General features: G+C 40.3%; 1 protein-coding gene across 13 annotated transcripts in view; it reads right to left on the bottom strand.

Moving 5' to 3' along the window:
* The window catches only part of SEL1L2 (SEL1L2 adaptor subunit of ERAD E3 ligase), an 80,145-nt gene that overhangs the window by 8,394 nt on the left and 54,071 nt on the right, over positions 1 to 17,680 (bottom strand). For 4 of the 13 annotated variants that reach the window (XR_005595731.1, XR_005595732.1, XR_005595725.1 and 1 more), the window contains 5 exons: positions 17,303 to 17,472; positions 9,585 to 9,713; positions 7,891 to 7,962; positions 4,990 to 5,260; positions 928 to 2,597 (listed from right to left, as the gene is read on the bottom strand). Coding sequence is in view for 3 of the 13 variants with exons in the window: in XM_039528754.1 (XP_039384688.1) it covers positions 7,945 to 7,962; positions 9,585 to 9,713; positions 17,303 to 17,472 (317 nt within the window). In the remaining 10 variants the exon portion in view is untranslated. Of the gene's footprint in view, positions 1 to 927; positions 2,598 to 4,989; positions 5,261 to 7,829; positions 7,963 to 9,584; positions 9,714 to 15,092; positions 15,218 to 17,302; positions 17,473 to 17,680 lie in introns of those variants that run through there. The other 9 variants (XR_005595729.1, XR_005595730.1, XR_005595726.1 and 6 more) reach the window with 8 other exon arrangements.

Here is a 17,680-nt window from a genome sequence, read left to right on the forward strand (position 1 = left end):
TTTTCTAGGAACAGTGATCCACTGTGTGCATTGAGTGAAAGGACCCAGGAAATGCAATCATTGGAGCCTAATTCTTTACTTAACTACTTGAGCAAGACTACATCAATGAGGCATGGCAGTGCTATTTGTCTCCACACTGACTTGCATTCTAGTGCTGTAAAGAAAAGATACGTCACCTGCACAGTAATGTTCAAGATACCCCAAACGTCACATCAAGGGCAAGGACAATACCAATCTAGTAGCCTGACAACAATGCTATTCAGCCTAGGGAGCTTATGCAACATTCTGTTAGAGTCAACATGGTAGAACCCATGTAGAAAACATACTAGTCCGTAAGTGAAGTACACTAGCTCTTTAGTTAGTAACAGTGGAATAAGTACTCACCAACACTAAATTAGTATTGGGGAGGGTCTAGTTTCATGATAGGAACACTAAAGTGAGAGTTCTAAATGGGAGACAAGTCTCTTGTGTTTCTCTCTTGTAGACAGAAACTTCCCTCTCCTTGGCTGAGTAATATCACTGACATCAGGAAGGGGGAACATCTTGTTTTTGAGTTAATAAGCATTTTTCTGGGCAACTTGCAGTGTCTGGCCTCTACTATTTAATGTAACTTATTTATGACAGCTTACTTTAAAAGTGTGCCAACAAGGAAACAGTTGCCTATCAGACATCCACCTTTACTTTGGAATCCAGAACCCCGAGCAACCAGCTGATAGTCATTTTAGAGCTGGTATTTGTTAAATAACTGTTCCTCCCCTCCTCTCCTCCCCTCAAGGTGCTAAGCCCTTTAATGCTATATCTTATAGTATTTGACAGCCAAGGAATTGCATTTTTTACACCAACAACTTTGCTGTATTACAGGTACAGGATAGTACACATGAACAGCAATAGTAGTAATCCCAAATAATATTTATACAGTGTGGCTGACCTAATTTCAGGCTTTTTATATCTAGATTCTTAGCCCTAAAGTGCATTGTAACAGTTGGACATTGTGCTGTCAGCACTGTCTTAACTCAGTCCTGGTCTACACTACACAGGTCAACGTAAGGCAGCTTACATGGGCCTAAATAGGTCAGTGTCTACACTACAGCCTTGTCCTGCCAATGTAAATCCCCATCTACACTGCCATAATAACCACCCCCACTAGAGGCATAGGAGTTATGTTGGTGTAGTTAGGGTGATGCAGTGTCTGTGTAAACAGTGTGTTACTTACAGCCGCTGTTAGCACTCTCGTTAATTTCACGGCTCCAGTGGAGTGGGGGGGCGGAGGGGGAGGGCTAAGAAGCTGGGACAGCTGGACCCCACTCCCCAGGGGCAAGAAGCCCCAGGTGCCGTCTCCCTGCCCACTCCCCTGGCAGGGAACAGGAAGGCGAGAAGCTCTGGGAGCCTGTGAGCAGCTGGGCTCCTGGCAGAGAGCTGTCAACAGAGCTGAGAGATTGGGCTGTCAGCTCCCCCATACTGTTCCTTTTAGGTCAGTGGAAGTACTCTTAGTGAGGACTTGCACCACCACCCCCAGGAGGATAGTGTGGACATGCACCACTGCAGTAATTACTCCTAATATAGGTTGATTTAAGTTTTTAGTGTGGACATACCCGCTTTCATTGTGCCTGTTGTAATAAAATAATCCAGTAGGTGGAGTTCAACAGAATGGTACAGCATACTCCAAGCAATAAAGTCATAACTGTTTTGTCAACCCTGCATATAAAGAAACCTTCAAATAGAATTGAAAAACCATCCTATCTTCTACAGTATTGCGTTTCTATTTATATTATAATTAACAATGCACTCAGACTGAAAGGAACACTCATGTTCTCCCAAATGTCGATTTTTAGTTAGTTGCATGTACTGTATATTTTTTTTTCTAAAGTTTTGCTTTGAGTTTCTTCTCAAGCACTGTGGCTCCTGGTTATGACTGGTTAGGTGCGAAGGGACTAGAGAGAATGAAGAGGGGTTGTGTGGAAATGTTAACTAGGAGAGCTGCTGCTGCTGTGCCTGGTTCTTCTACTACTCAATCAGCACTTGGGTAGGAGAGAACTGAAATGTTAGAAACTTGCTCTGTTTCCTTTGCAGAGCTGAAGAATGTGCCACTGGTAATAGGAAAAATGTGCATTTCTGGACAGAGTGCAGATTTGTTTCCCTCCCCAAGGCATGAAAGAGAGAATACAGCTAGAGCACTTAACTTGGGAGAAGGCTGGGAGTTACAGGTGTAGGGAAGAATTAGTAGGTACTGCACAGGATCCTTGCTAGTTGGTAGGCAGGAGATTGGTCCTGCTGTTTGCTTGTATATTTGAAAACTTAATAAACAATACTTACTTAATTTAACTTCCTCATACTATTCACAGTACATGATGTAGCAATTCATGTCTCTAACATTCACCTTACAAACTTAAGAGCTGGGTCTACTTTATAAAATCTTCAGGTAAAAAAACCTCGTATCTTGGGTTTTCACGTGGTATGGGAGCAATGATATTATGTTAATGGACCAGATCCTGCTTTCATGGAAGGCAATGACAAAACTTTCCCACTTGCTTCTCTGAGTTAGGATTTAGGTTGCTAGCACCCATAAAGGAGTTTCTCAGCAGCATTTGCTCCAACTTCTGAAATATTACACCAAAAAGGTGATTAGTGATAAACTCATTCATTAATGAACATTCAGTATCTGGCCTTTGCCCTGCAAAGATCTATGTATGTGTTTAATTAACTTGAAGCACATGAGTAGTCACATTCAAGTGAAGGGATAATGAAGCATGCACATAAGTGGTTGTAGGTTCAGGGCTTAAGTATGTACAGTGTTACCAGTAGTGATTATGAAGTACAAATTAAGTGCAAAAAAAACAGTAATGCAATATTAAGCTCAGAGCATGACACTTTTTGAAAGGGTAGTGGTGCAAACCCTGCTCTTCTGCCCAAATTCTAATTTGGGTGATTGTATTCTGCCTACCTAACGTTTCTTCTGATGTTTCAGCTTAAGGGTGTCTTAGGTTCTGTTAATGAATAGAACTGAAAGCTTTAATGGGTTTAATTTATCCCCTTTGCTTTAAAAAAGAAAAATAAACATACTCCACCACTATAATATTGGTCTACTAGTCTGTGACCTATATTTCAGCATAGCCCTGCAAACTAATACTTTTATTTTTGAATTTTTAAGTACAGTATAGACCAGGGGCGGGCAAACTTTTTGGCCCGAGGGCCACATCTGAGTGGGGAAACTGCATGCAGGGCCATGAATGTAGGGCTGGGGCAGGGGGTTGTGGTGCAGGAGGGGTGTGGGAAGGGGTGTGGAGTGTGGGAGGGGGGTCAGGGTTGGGGTGCAGGAGGGGTGTGGCAGGGGGTTGGGGTGCAGGCAGGGGGCTCAGGCAGGAAGTTGGGGTGCAGGAGTGGTTCAGGGTATCGGCTCCAGCCCGGTGCCACTTCCTTGGAGTGGATCCGGGGTGGCAGCGGCGCGTGCCAGGGCCAGGGCAGGCTCCCTGCCTGCCCTGTCCCTGGCCTCGCATCACTCTGCTCTGGGAAGCAGCTGGCACCACATCCCTGTGGCCCTGGGGGGGGCGGGGGAGCCAAGGGGCAGAGGGCTGCCCTAGCCTGTGGGTACCTCCCCCGAAGCTCCCATTGGTCCTCTGCCCCTCCCTCCCCCGGGGGCCTCAAGGACATGGTGCCGGCCACTTCCCGCAGCAGGGCCCGCGGCACCATAGGAGTGGCAATCTCGCGGGTCGGAGCCAAAGTCCTGAGGGGCTGGATCCAGCCTGCGGGCTGTAGTTTGCCCACCCCAGTATAGACAGACACTTCTGTAGTTAGAACTTTCAGTATTAATCATCTCCATTTTTAGGGTTTAAGTCTTTTATCTTGGTTCTCTCAAAGCACATTTAGCCAAAATGTGATATGCAATTTCCCAGGCTAGGTATAATTTAGAGCTGTTTAAATACTTTAAAAAAAAATATTCAGCTGTTGCAAAATAAATGCCTTAAATTCCAAGCAGTTGTTAGGGTGATATAGTGTCTTTTGGTATAAGACTAGATACTTTACTTAATGCATGGAAGCTGGGTTTTTTTAAGTTAGGGCACAAGATAAAGCAAAATGCATGCTGGGAGATGATTACTTCTGACTTTGTCAAAGACTAAAGGCATCCAAAATCAAAATACCAATGTAATAACCTCTTAAAGAGGAAATACATACAAAGAAGTTCATGATCTGACAACTATGATCAATAAGCATGATTGTGCAATGATTTGCACTGAAAACATGTACATATAGTTTTAGCTAAGCTTACTGCAATGGGGGATGATCATAGTATATGAGGCATTGCATTTTAAATGATTAACTTAAGAACATTCTTTGTGCATCCGGAATTCACCCTTAAAGTCAGGGGGAGTTCATGGTGTAGAAGAAATACAAGGTCAAGTCCTTGGAAACTGTCAGAGTCTGGGGTGCAGTCCAGACTAGTGAAGACTGTCACCTCTTACCCTGTAAGCTGGAGGGCCTCTCAACACGTTGCTAGTGTAGCTCTCTTCCTGGAATGCCCACAGTCAACAAGAAGTATGCACCATGTCTACGTATTGGGCAGCCCTGGACCAACACTTTGGATCCTGGAGCCTGCCTGCAATACCACAGCCTTCCACTGGTCTCCACCTGACTTGGTTAACAACTGGTAAGGGATTGCCCACTCCCCGCAACCCCCAATTTTCTCAAAAACGTGTTCTGAAATATTCAGCCCTGTCCTGGTACTAGCAGAGGAATGTCAAGGTTCTTTTTTTCCTTCAAAAAGTCAATATGCAACAGTTTGTTGCTTTAACTAGAGTTACCAACCAATTCAAATATAGTATTGGATTGGTTTAGGTTCAAAATAAAACAAGTGTATTTAATTACAAAAAGAGTGATTAAGTGAGTACAAGTGTAAGGATTAAACTCAGAAATGGTTGCAAGAGAAATAAAGATAAAGAGTATTCTGGTAACTAAACTTAACAAGCTAGATTTGGTTCAAGGTAAAATTCTCACCACGTTTCCATCGAGATGGCTGACCAAATTCCTGACTCAGGGTCTCTCCTCCAAAGTCAAAAGGCTGGTACCTTCATCTTCTTAGGTGAAAGATAACTTGGGGTTTCTTGGCCCCTCTATTTTATAGTCCAATGAACCTTTGAAATGGAGTCTTCTGGACTGAAGGATGCCTCCAGATAAAAGTGTGTTTGTAGCTTGTGAGGTAGGCAATAATGCAAACTGTCTTCCAGGAAGTGACATGTGACTTCTTCCCCGCTGGAACAGTTGTCTGCTAAAATGCAAATTTTTTAGTTCCTGACTCCTTCACTACAATTGAATGAAAATTATACGTGATTGTCAATCTCCTCACCCACTGTGATAGTGTGAGGTTTGTCTCTCTCTCCCTGCGTAGCTTGATGGGTCTGTTCATGCAGTATGCAAATACATTCTCATTGTCTTTTAAAGTACTCTGGAAGTAACTCCTAGATGGGGAAACCACATTCCATTCTCACAGTGGGGTAATTCCTGTCTGGCTGACACATGCATCTTAATGATAATTTGAGTTTATGTCCATAACTTTCCATCAATTGCTTGCACCTACATTATGTGATAACTGACCCATGAGCTTTTCTTTGACACTTCGCATGACACTTATCAGATACATTTAATGACATTAGAGAATTAGGGTACACTTGAATTTGAACTGGTTAATCCAGTTGCAATTCATTGCTATCTATCAGGATGCCCCTTGCTCTCTGCCCTTTTCCTTTCCTTTCCATGTGAGAAGGAAAAGATCTATTTGGTATTCAGTTCATTTTCCTATGCTATTGAATATTTTGACCAGTCCTGCAATCAAGAAGGTTCTGACTAAATAAAAATTCTGATATATAGTCTAGACTTTTCCATCTCTTAACTTTGTTCCATTACCCTAAATTCTAACCCCTTACAATTTCCTTAGTGCTTAAAAATTTCAGGTGTTTGAAAATCTTTGTCAGGATGACTTTCCACAAGTGACTAGTACTGCTAGGAGGCCTCAATTTGACTACCTAATTTGATATCTTTAAAAATTACTCTTTTTTTCCATGGGACAGGTGCTCAGTAGTTTCTGAAAAATCAGGCCCCTTAAGGCATGTTGAGCTAAGCATGCAAAATTACCAGTCATTTTAGAACTTCTGGAGGTTATTGATGTTTAAGCATTTTTTTCTAATTGTAACTCATGCAGTAGATCAGTGTCTGTAGGCCATTAACCACTTGATGTTTCTCTGAATGCCATCCAATTTGTTTTTCTTTGTAGATGTGCTCTCACCACTGTGTTGTAGAGATTCTTGTTCCCCTGGTCAGTTCAGTAAGTGAGATTTGAGCACACAGTCAAAAATCCTACTGGTTGTATTGCCTGTACTGCTTGGTTCAGTGCAAGTTCATGTCTAATTTAAAAAAAACTTCCACTTTTCTGTTTAGTTCATTTTTTATATTACTGTTCTTGCCAATATGTTAGAGTGTTTGCTAATATTGGGAATGTTTGTGTATATATGCACAGTTATTTGAAAAAAATAAAAGTTTTAAAATTGGTCTCATTCATTTAACAAACATTTTATTTTCTATTTTTCCAAGATGCTAGTCCTTTGGGGGCAGATTGGGGATCCCTAATTCACCCTCAGGAGCACTTAATCACTGGTGTGGTTTAATTGAAATCAGTGTGACTAATCAGATGAGTATGAGCTCAACAATCTGGCCTTTTATTATTTCCTGCATATATATTAACTACGACTCCTAAGAGGGAGGGAAGTTACAAAAAGGAACTGACAGAAGTTAGATCACAAATCAGAAGCTACTAGTAGCATTGAATAGGAGAAATAGATATGGTGCTCATTTGTTGAAGCCTCAAGAGAGAAGGAACTGGTGGCTTGACAAAACAAGTGAGGTATGTGCAGGACAGATATAAAATGATCATACATAGAGAAGTCTTCTCCCCTAGAAAAATGATTTTCTTCAGTGTCATGCTAGAGGCCTGATCTTCCACCATTGGTGTCCAGGAACGTTTTGCCACTAACAATGAATGCAGGACCAAGCTTTCTGTTAGCTAGTAGAAACTCTAGTGAATGTCATGCCTACTTAATTGAGCAATAATCGGGTAGCAAACTGCAGAGAATCTATTTCAGAGACTGAACAATGGATTAATGGCATATTTGGTCTGCTGAAATGGAACATGTGAACCCATTTGTAGTCATTAAAAACTGTTGGCTGTCTAGCTTCCTACTGGCAGCTTTTTGTTAATTCTTTCTGCTTTCCTTTTGTATGCTGGCTCACTGAGTTGATCTTTTAATATAATTCTTTAAAATAAGCAAAGGTAATAATTGGAGATATACCAATCTCCTAGAACTGGAAGGGACCTTGAAAGGTCATCAAGTCCAGCCCCTGCCTTCACTAGCAGGACCAATTTTTGCCCCAGATCCCTAAGTGGCCCCCTCAAGGATTGAACTCACAACCCTGGGTTTAGCAGGCCAATGCTCAAACCACTGAGCTATCCCTCCCCAAGCAGTGTAAACAATATTTAAGGAACTTATGAAATAAGGGATTTTTTTCTGCACAACATACTCCTGGGAATTGGGATAGCTGGTTATCTGCTGTGTATGTTTCCATCAGCATGCAAATTAAAGCTTTTGCTGTACTGACAGGTTTTCATTTCTGTAGCAAATTATCCATTTTAAATTAAGAACCTAATTTTCTGTAATGTTACCAACTCTCCCTAGGGCTACACGTATATTCACTTTGTTACATAAGTATTAGAAAGAGATGTTAGAAAAATGAGTAATAGAATTTTTATTTAGAATGTAAAGGAAACTACCAAAATATTTTCACATTAACATTTTCCCAGTTCTACCTATTTCTTATCAGTAGTATAAGCAAAATAACTATGACTACCAATGCAAACAGATCCCAATGTGGTTGCAGCATGGTGTCCAGTTTTGACATTTTCTAACTCGAAGTAAACTGCTGGGACAGAAAGGGAGAGATCAGCAATCAGAGAATCCTTTTTTACATGCAAAATAGAAGCTTTTTTTAAAATGTGTAAAATGAAAGCATTATGCTCTTTTTAATGAGGTTTTAGACAATGCTAGGATTGGTAAACTTAAGTCAGGGCAAGATGTATAATATAGTAATCACAGAAGAATAAAGCCTATAATAAGAACATAAAGGCCACACTAGGTCAGACCAATGGTCTATCTAGCCCACTATCCTGTCTTCCAGCTGCTTCAGAGGGAATGAACAGAACAGGGCAATTTATGCATGATCCATCCTCTGTCATCTGCTCCCAGCTTCTGGCAGTCTGGCAGACAAGCTGCAGCTGGTCCATGCCATCTGACTCAGGGTGTAGGGCTGTTTAACTGTTTAACTGTAGATGCCCAGGCTTGGACTGGAGCCCAGGGTCTAAAACCCTGTGAAGTGGAAGGATCCCAGAGCTCGGGCTGCAGCCTGAGGCAGAACAACTATACCACAGTTAAATAGCCCCTTAGCCCAAGGCGACTGGCACAGGCCAGGTGTGGGTATTGAATTGCAGTGTAGACATACCCTTAGAGCCTTGGGACACCTACAGCATGGGGTTGCATCCCAAATCATCTTGGCTAATAGCCATTAATGGACCTATCCTCCATGAACTTAACTATTTTTTGAACCCACAATTCTATAAACCAGACATTCTGAGTTCACCTGTTTGGTTTTTTTTGTTTTGCATATAGGGCATCTGTAATGGGGTGCACAAGTACTGCATGGCTCCGAGGCAGCACCCAGCTTGCTTACTATGTGGAAATCCCCAACAGATTGGGAGGCAGTATAGGAACAGCTTCAGACTACCAGTATTGCATGAAGGAACCAAATGCTATTCCTAGGAAAATTGGGATTATAGGTTGTATTCCCAAACCTCAGATTCTGATAGGGTTTGGTGGAGTTGTTTCAGAAGAGATGATCAGAAGTATTTCCTTTCACTGTGTGAAGTGGAGGAACAAGCAGCTGGGTTTTCTAGTTAATAGCTAATCGAGGCATGGGGGGACGTTAAGGAATCCATTGTGGAAAGGTTTATTATAGCTCAAATCTGTGTCATGGCAAAAGATGACTGAACTAGTCCCTTGGATCTCATCAGCCCTACGCCACTCCTGGGTTTTTTGGGAGAAGATTGCTTAAGAATAAGCAAGGACTCCCCTCCCTTCAGATGACCATGATGTGCTCCCAGGTCCTGATGAGCTGACAACACAAACTCTGATGCCTTGCATCATAAGGGCACTGTATTGCTACTAAAACTTGGCAGACTGGTGGTCAAACTAAAGGTTTGAGGGGCTTCAAGTCACACACACTTTAATTTACAACTAAAATTATGGGTTTCACTTTTGAGGGGTGTTCTGCATTTGTACAAATGGAAATTGCAGTGTGAGGATAGGGATATAATTTGTATGACAAGTTTTGGATGGTTGGCCTATTCTTACCGAAACAGGACTTATTATGTAATATACCCGGGGTCTCGAATAGGTGCAATAAGCAAATCTAAAAGTATAGAATAAAATGTAAAAAATATTAGAATTGGCCCTGGTGAAAGCTTGTCAGTATGTCCAAATCATACTTACCTTGAAAAGTTGCATCTCGCTGAATAGAAGCTTAACTTCTAGCTTCATACGTGCCAAGAACACTGGAATAGAAGCATCTGGGCTTGTTTGTGCTGCGAGGTCATACCACCTTTTAGCCAAATGTATATCCTTTAAAAAAGGGGGGGAAGGGTGTCTCTTTTACTTAGAACATGTGGAATTTGCTTAGATGAATGTTGTGATACTTTAGCTAATCTTCAAAGCATTTCTACCCTTTGTCTTTTAGGTTTCTGCTTTTCAAGTATTTTTGTAGCTTAGTATATCATAAAGGATATACTAAGCTATAACAATACCTGAAAAGCATAAACCTTAGATTCATGTATAATTGTTGGCACGAGATAAAAATGGATTTTGTTAACATTTAATTTGTGTGCCTACTTTCTACAAACTCATTTTCAACCCCCACAACCTCTCAGTTAATTTGTCTTGTGTATGTAAATGGTCTTCTGAATTCAATAGGAAGTCAAGTTGAAGTCAGCATTTGATCATGGATACTTAAAATAGGCAGTCAGACATTTTTACTTATCTAATTAAGCAGTTATTCTTTATATCTAAAGCTAGAAATACAAGCACCCAATTATCTAGTTTACTGACAAAATTTAGTAACTAGATGTATACAAACATTAGTCCATAAATTTAATGGACAATTTTTTAGTCTAATAGCCTCAATTTTAGCTAACATATTCATGTCATGATGGAACCAATTAGTAACTTTGCCCCATCAGTTACTTTCTTAGCAGAGCACATTTTGGTAAAATATTTATCTAGTTAATAAAGTCCTAGAATCTTTTGAAAGGCATTGATCAAGCTAGGCTTGTCAAGTGTGGCTGCTCGTGCTGCTCATCATGTCTTCTTGGTTAGTTTCTCCTGTTAATTTATTTTTAATAAATTTTGTAAATTTCTACTTAATAATTATTAGTAATGAGAGATTCAATTTGGATGCTTATCTCAAACTTACTCTGATCTTAGACATCAGGCTGTAAATATTGGTAGTACAGGATTTCTTCTACCATTTCCAGCACTCCTTTTTTCCCCATCAGGTCAAAAATACTATTCATTCTTAGCTGAATGTGCAGTATTTCAGTTAAAGATAGTTGAATTCATCTTGTCTAACTTAAATACCACTGTAAGGTTTCAAAATTTGTGTTTGGATTCCACTTAGGATAGGCTGGAAAAGGAAACGGGGTTTATCTCTAATATAATGGTTCTCAAAGTGTGATCCATGGAGCTGTTATATCACAATGGCATCTGCAAGTTGTCAAACAATTATTGCTTCATGTTTGTTGAAGCCTAGTCAAAGACTCTTCAGAATGTCCAGACCAATGAAGAAACCCAAAGAACAAGCTATTCTTTCCACCCTCAAGAGCTGCTTCATGTCTTTGTCAGCATTTTCTTTGGTGAAAATCCAGTTAACCATATATACATATGACAAAGTAGTTCTTTTTTTTTTCTAGTTGTTTTCTAAGCAAAAAGTGATCTGCAATGATTCAAGTAGTGGAGGTTACAGGTAATAAGAAAAGAACTTGTATCAAACCAAGTCCTCCTGCCAGGTAGAGCATAGACAGTACAGATATAGCATGGGCAGAGAGAACCAAGAAGCCCGACAGTTTATGAAAAAAAAATTTGGTCCATCTTTGGGTCTGTCTTTTACATTACTTTTTCATGTAACCAAGAACTTTAGTTTTCACAAGCAAGGTATGAAATTGAGGTTGGGAAGGGAGGTGACCACAAGAGGCTCCTTTTCCATATCATGCAATATTTCTCGTGTAAATTTGAGAACTCCTGTTGGGCGTGTGCAATAAATGCAGCAGAGTCATAAAGGAGCTATATTAGGAAGGTCAGTGCTGATCACTTCTTAAGCTTAATCTGGTTATCTTTCCATCCTATTTATTTTACATTTTAAAACCCTATCTTCATTTTCCCCACTTCCCTTCATTAAGAGTGATATAAATTGGGGGGGGGGGGAGGAGAGAAATGAACCTGTCTAACAAAACAACCCTGAAATATATCTGAGATGGGGGAGATGCAGAAGAGGCCTGATTCGCCTTTATCTTACCCTAGTACAGGGCAAGAAGATTTCTGGAGAGCACAGGTGGGCTAAATGGGCACTGCTACTGAAAATCTCCAGTCAGAGGCACATGGGGCATACGTGCACCTGAAGCAGAGTACATGTAGGGACACTAGTCAAAGAAGAATGAGGCTCAGGATGAAAAGGAGAGCTCCATAAAATAAAGGTGGAATAAAGATAGATGTACCATGGTTAGTTGGGGTGCAGAGTGGATTGGGGAGAGAGATCCCCCATGGTTGGGGGAGGGGGGGAACAAGCAGAAGTGATGCCACTTAATTTCTTAATACATTCTTTCAATGAAACTGAAAAAAACAGATAGATGAAGAGAGCGGGAACTAAACCAAGAAGGAAAGATGAACAGCAGATTTGGGTGAAAGTGATCATGAAATGGTAGTGTTCATGATTCAAAGGAATGGTAGGAGGGAGAACAGCAAAATAAAGACAATGGATTTCAAGAAGGCAGACTTTTGCAAACTCAGGGAGTTGATAGGTAAGATCCCATAAGAAGCAAGTCTAAGGGGAAAATCAATTGAAAACAGTTGGCAGTTTTTCAAAAAGACATTAAGGGTGCAAAAGCAAACTATCCCACTGAGTAGGAAAGATAGGAAGTATGGGAAGAGACCACCCTGGCTTAACCAGGAGTTCTTCAATGATTTAAAAATCAACGAAGAGTCCTACAAAAAGTGGAAACTAGGTCAAATTACAAAGGATGAATATAAACAAATAACACAAGTATGTAGGGACAAAATTAGAAAGGCCAAAGCACAAAATGTGATTAAACTAGCTAGAGACATAAAGGGTAACAAGAAAACATTCTACAAATACATTAGAAGCAAGAGGAAGACCAAGGACAGGGTAGGTCCATTACTCAATGAGGGGGAAAAATAATAACATTAAATGTGGAAATGTCAGAGGTGCTTAATGACTTCTTTGTTCCGGTTTTCACCAAGAAGGTTGGTGGTGATTGGACATCTAGCATAGTGAATGCCAGTAAAAATGAGATAGGATCAGAGGCTAAAATAGGAAAATGAACAAGTTAAAAATTACTTAGCCACGTTAGATGTCTTCAAGTCAACAGGGCCTGGTGAAATGCATCCTAGAATAGTCAAGGAGCTGACTGAGGAGATATCTGAGCCATTAGCGATTATCTTTGAAAAGTCATGGAAGACGAGAGAGATTCCAGAAGACTGGAAAAGGGCAAATATAGTGTCAATCTATAAAAAGGGAAATAAGGGCAACCTGAGGAATTACAGACCAGTCAGCTTAACTTCTGTACCTGGAAAGATAATGGAGCAAATAATTAAGCAATCAATTTGCAAACATCTAGAAGATAATAAGGTGATAAGTAACACTCAGCATGGATTTGTCAAGAACAAATCATGTCAAACCAACCTGATAGCTTTCTTTGACAGGGTAACAAGCCTTCTGGATGGGGGGGGGGGAAGCGGTAAACATAGTATATGTTGTCTTTATTAAAGCTTTTGATACTGTCTCACATGACCTTCTCATAAACAAACTAGGGAAATGCAACCTAGATGGAGCTACTATAAGGTGGGTGAAAAACTGGTTGGAAAACCGTTCCCAGAGAGTAATTATCAGTGGTTCAGTATCATGCTGGAAGGGCATAACGAGTGGTGTCCTGCAAGGATCATTTCTGGGTCCGGTTCAGTTCAATATTTTCATGAATGTTTTAGATAATGGCATAGAGAGTACACTTATAAAGTTTGCAGACCATACCAAGCTGGGAGGGGTTGCAAGTGCTTTGGAGGATAGGATTAAAATTCAAAATGATCTGTACAAACTGGAGAAATGGTCTGAAGTAAACAGGATGAAATTCAATAAGGACAAATGCCAACTACTCCATTTAGGAATGATCAGTTGCACACATACAAAATGGGAAATGACTGCCTAGGAAAGAGTACTGCGGAAAGGAATTGGGGGGGGGGGGTCATAGTGGACCACAAGCTAAATATGAGTCAACAGTGTAACACTGTTACAAAGAAAGTGAACATCATTGTGGGATGTAGTAGCAAGTGTAGTGTTGTAAGCAAGACACAAGAAGTAATTCTTCCGCTCTACTCTGCTCTGATTAGGCCTCAACTGGAGTATTGTGTCCAGTTCTGGGCACCACATTTCAGGAAAGATGTGGACAAATTGGAGAAAGTCCAGAGAAGAGCAACAAAAATGATTAAAGGTCTAGAAAACATGACCTATGAGGGATGATTGAAAAACTTGGGTTTGTTTAGTCTGGAAAAGAGAAGACTGAGAGGGGACATGATAAGAGTCTTCAAGTACATAAAAGGCTGTTTGGAGGAGGAGGGAGAAAAATTATTGTTCTTAACCTCTGAAGATAGGACAAGACGCAATGGGCTTAAATTGCAGCAAGGGAGATTTAGGCTGGACATTAGGAAAAACTTCCTAACTGTCAGGGTGGTTAAGCACTGGAATAAATTGCCTAGGGAGGTTGTAGAATCTCTATCATTGGAGATTTTTAAGAGCAGGTTAGATAAACACCTGTCAGGGATGGTCTAGAAGATCATACTTAGTCCTGCCATGAGTGCAGAGGACTGGACTAGGTGACCTCTCGAGGTCCCTTCCCAGTCCTACGATTTCTTGTATCAACTTTTAAGCCCTGTTCAAAGTTTAATTTAGTAATGGTCTGTTCTTATACATTTTATTTCTTAAAATTCAAACTGTTATTGAAAAGCAGTCCATAAAAGTAAAAAGTGTAAAGGCTTAAAGATGACACTGTCCGCTTATGGGCAACAATAATTCAGCTTGTTCTGTCTGTATAAGAATGACCAGCTTTGCTCTTAATTTTACCACATTAGTTTATTATTTTCTGCTGATAGAATATCTGCAAGACAACTTTAATCTCCTCAAATTGGCTGATTTTGGGACAAATATGCTGATCTCGAGACTTTGGCATTCATTCACTTTCCACAAGCATTCATGCTGGTCAAACTCAATTTTTCAAGTAGTTGCAGTAAGTTCATGCAAAGGGGCATGAACGTGGCTGCAGCAGTTTTATTGAAAAATGTAACCAAATATTCATGATGCTTTTCACTACTTGCCCTCTCCTAATAATACTTTGGAAAGGACTCTGAATTCCTTAGCTGAAAGGCATTACTATAAGTGCGAACAATGACTCTGCTTCACAAGATATTTTAACAATAAATTATAAATATTTAGTAATATTAGTATTGCTAATATTAATATTAAATATTAATAAAGTTAACCAAATAGAATAAGGCCAAAATCATCAGAAGTATTTGCATATAACAGGATAGCTAATAGACTTACCTTTAAATTTGCACATGCAGTCATATTCATTAGATATGTAGCTCATCTTTTGTATATGCAATTTTTGTAATTGTTCATTTTGTGCATAAATTAGTTACATCATTGCATGCATACACCTCGAAAAATCTGGCTCTGAAGCCTTGCCCAAAGTCACAAAAATATGTAGCTGAGTCAGGGACACATCATCTGCCTTCTGGGCCTCATTTTGATTACATTCTTCCTCCTAGAGCTTCATACTTCCCTCCTATAGGGGAATACCCAGTAGGGAAAAACTGCTAAAAACAACCCCCAAAACTTTTAGTGGTAACTATACATGCTGCTCTTGGGAGTGGGGTTTGTATCCTCAACAAGGGGACAGAAGGGGTGGACCATACAGTGGAGTCTGAGAATCCACTGAGATATCAGGCTATATTCTAGTGGATATATCCTCAGGGCCTAGAGGTCCAGTTTGTCAAGGCAACATACGCCTGTTGACTGCATGACTAAGGGCAGAAGGTGTATAGAGACATTGAATGTGAATTTGATTGAGCTTTGCTCATAGCCATACCATATTGAAACAACTCACTGCTGCTCATAGATGGAGAAGGAGCAAAGTTGGGAAGTAACTTGGAAGGAAAAGAAAAGCAGGAACAGTAGGAAAAGCTTCTGAGTGTGACTCTTTGCTGAGGCGTAACTGATGATGGCATAGTGTGGTTGCATGTTTGTCTTAGTTATGTGCCCAGTTTACAAGTAGAGAGATGCTTCTTCTAACTGACAGTCCTTCAAACTCGCCTGTGATATGACTTAAGCTACCATCTTTGCTTCTTGTCACTATTACCAGTAATAAAAGTTCTGTAGTCCAAATAGTGAAACCCCATTGTCTTCAGTGGGTCTAAACTACTGTAACAGCTTGGAACTTGGTAAATAATTCCTGTATAAGAGTGAATAGAATCCTGCTCATTTTACTTTAGCAACACAGGCAACAGATCTGATGATTAAAAGGGTGTCATTTTTACTATAATTTTTAAGACAAGAAGTGGTCTGCTTCCATTATAGAGGCACTGCCTCTGTGTAGGCGGATGCACAAGAGTGGGGGAAAGGATGGATGGTGGCTCTCTGAAAGAACCCCCTGCCTGCCTTCTCCATATGTTCTTCTATCCCTTTGTGCAGCTGCTGGAGCTTACACACAAGCAGGCAGCCATACTAGCTTCTCTCTTTTCCCCTGGCATCACTCAGAGTTACAGTGGAGTACAGCATAACCACCTCTCTTCTGGTTCCACTAATCCACCCCCAGATCATTGGAGCCTTGCTTACTTCCCCCTAAGAAGTGGAAGAATGAGAATCATCAGAAGAAGGAGCAATCAGCTGAGAAACCAATCAGAGAACCACGCCCATGGCATTTGGAGACATGTCAGGTCAAGAACTGGGACATTTATGAGGGACGAAACTAGGTTGGGGAGGCGCAAAGAAATTAGGGGAGGAAGAGAGTTGGGAAAGGATGCAGGAGATCTGAGAGTGCTGGAGGAGGGAGACTGGAGAAACCAGATAGAGCTGTGGCGAGATTGAGAGAAGAGGCATACAGATAATGGGTCTGGGCAAGGAGAGAATGAAGAGAGACTAGGTAAGATGATAGAAATAAAAAGTTGAAGCCACAAACAGGAAGGAGAGAAATGAGAAAAAGGCAAGGACAAAAGGAAGTGGAAGGAAGCAATGGAAAAACAAGCAAACAACAAAAATGGAAAAAATACACACAACTTCAGACTTAGGAAGTTGTATCATTTGTTTCTACATTGTACTGAGCAGGAGAGAATATTGGGCCAGTGGTAGGGAGCCATTAGGGCAAACCAGCACCTCTCCCTCCCCTCGTGCCCTGCAAGCATGAGATTAGGGTGGGATTCCTTTATGATTCTAGGGCATCAACTGAATGTCAGTTGAATAATGAAGAATTATGTCTTTTGTATTTTTACAGCCTTTCTGAGGCAACTTTAGATGTTTTTCTTATTCATAAGTAACCAATTATATTTTTGAATTTTACTGAACTAGTCTCATTGATATCATGTGGTCATAGATCTTACAGCTTGATCATGCACTGTTTAAAACTGAATTTCCATGTTTACTGCACTAACTTTATTTTCACTTCTCATCCTTGTTTTTATGTGGCAAGGTGAAAGGGCACTCATTTGGCCTTCACCATACCATCTATCATTTCACATGTATCTCTCAGTCATAGTCTGCCTGACCCTCCTTTACAATTTTAATAATCTGTTTACCTAATTTTCCCTCATATGGGAGATTCTGCCTCACCAGGTTAATTTTACACACAGATTGCACCATATGCAGTCCACATTACCTTTGGAATACCTAAACCATGTTCATACATATATGCCAGATTAAACATGGCTTGAGCGATGTGGTGATCAACTGCAAGGCTGTAATGAATTGCTGCTGTGACATAATCCCTCTTGGTTCCATAACCGTAAAAGTGGTAATCTCCAGTTTTTACTCTAGCAAATGCATTGCCTGGTGGAAACATTAAAAAGAAAAGTCACAACAAAAATCGAGATTAAGCTGTGCTTCTTGCTAAATTTCCTCTTCTAATAAAATTGTATTTTTCTCTTAAATATAATTAAAAATGAATAAAATGTAAATTTGAAGCACTATGGTTTCAGTCATCATAAAATGATTATAATTTATAGAGTATTCTAAATGGGAAGGATTTGGGAAAAAA

This window comes from Mauremys reevesii, linkage group 3 (genome assembly GCF_016161935.1).
Source record: "Mauremys reevesii isolate NIE-2019 linkage group 3, ASM1616193v1, whole genome shotgun sequence".
Classification (NCBI taxonomy): domain Eukaryota; kingdom Metazoa; phylum Chordata; order Testudines; family Geoemydidae; genus Mauremys; species Mauremys reevesii.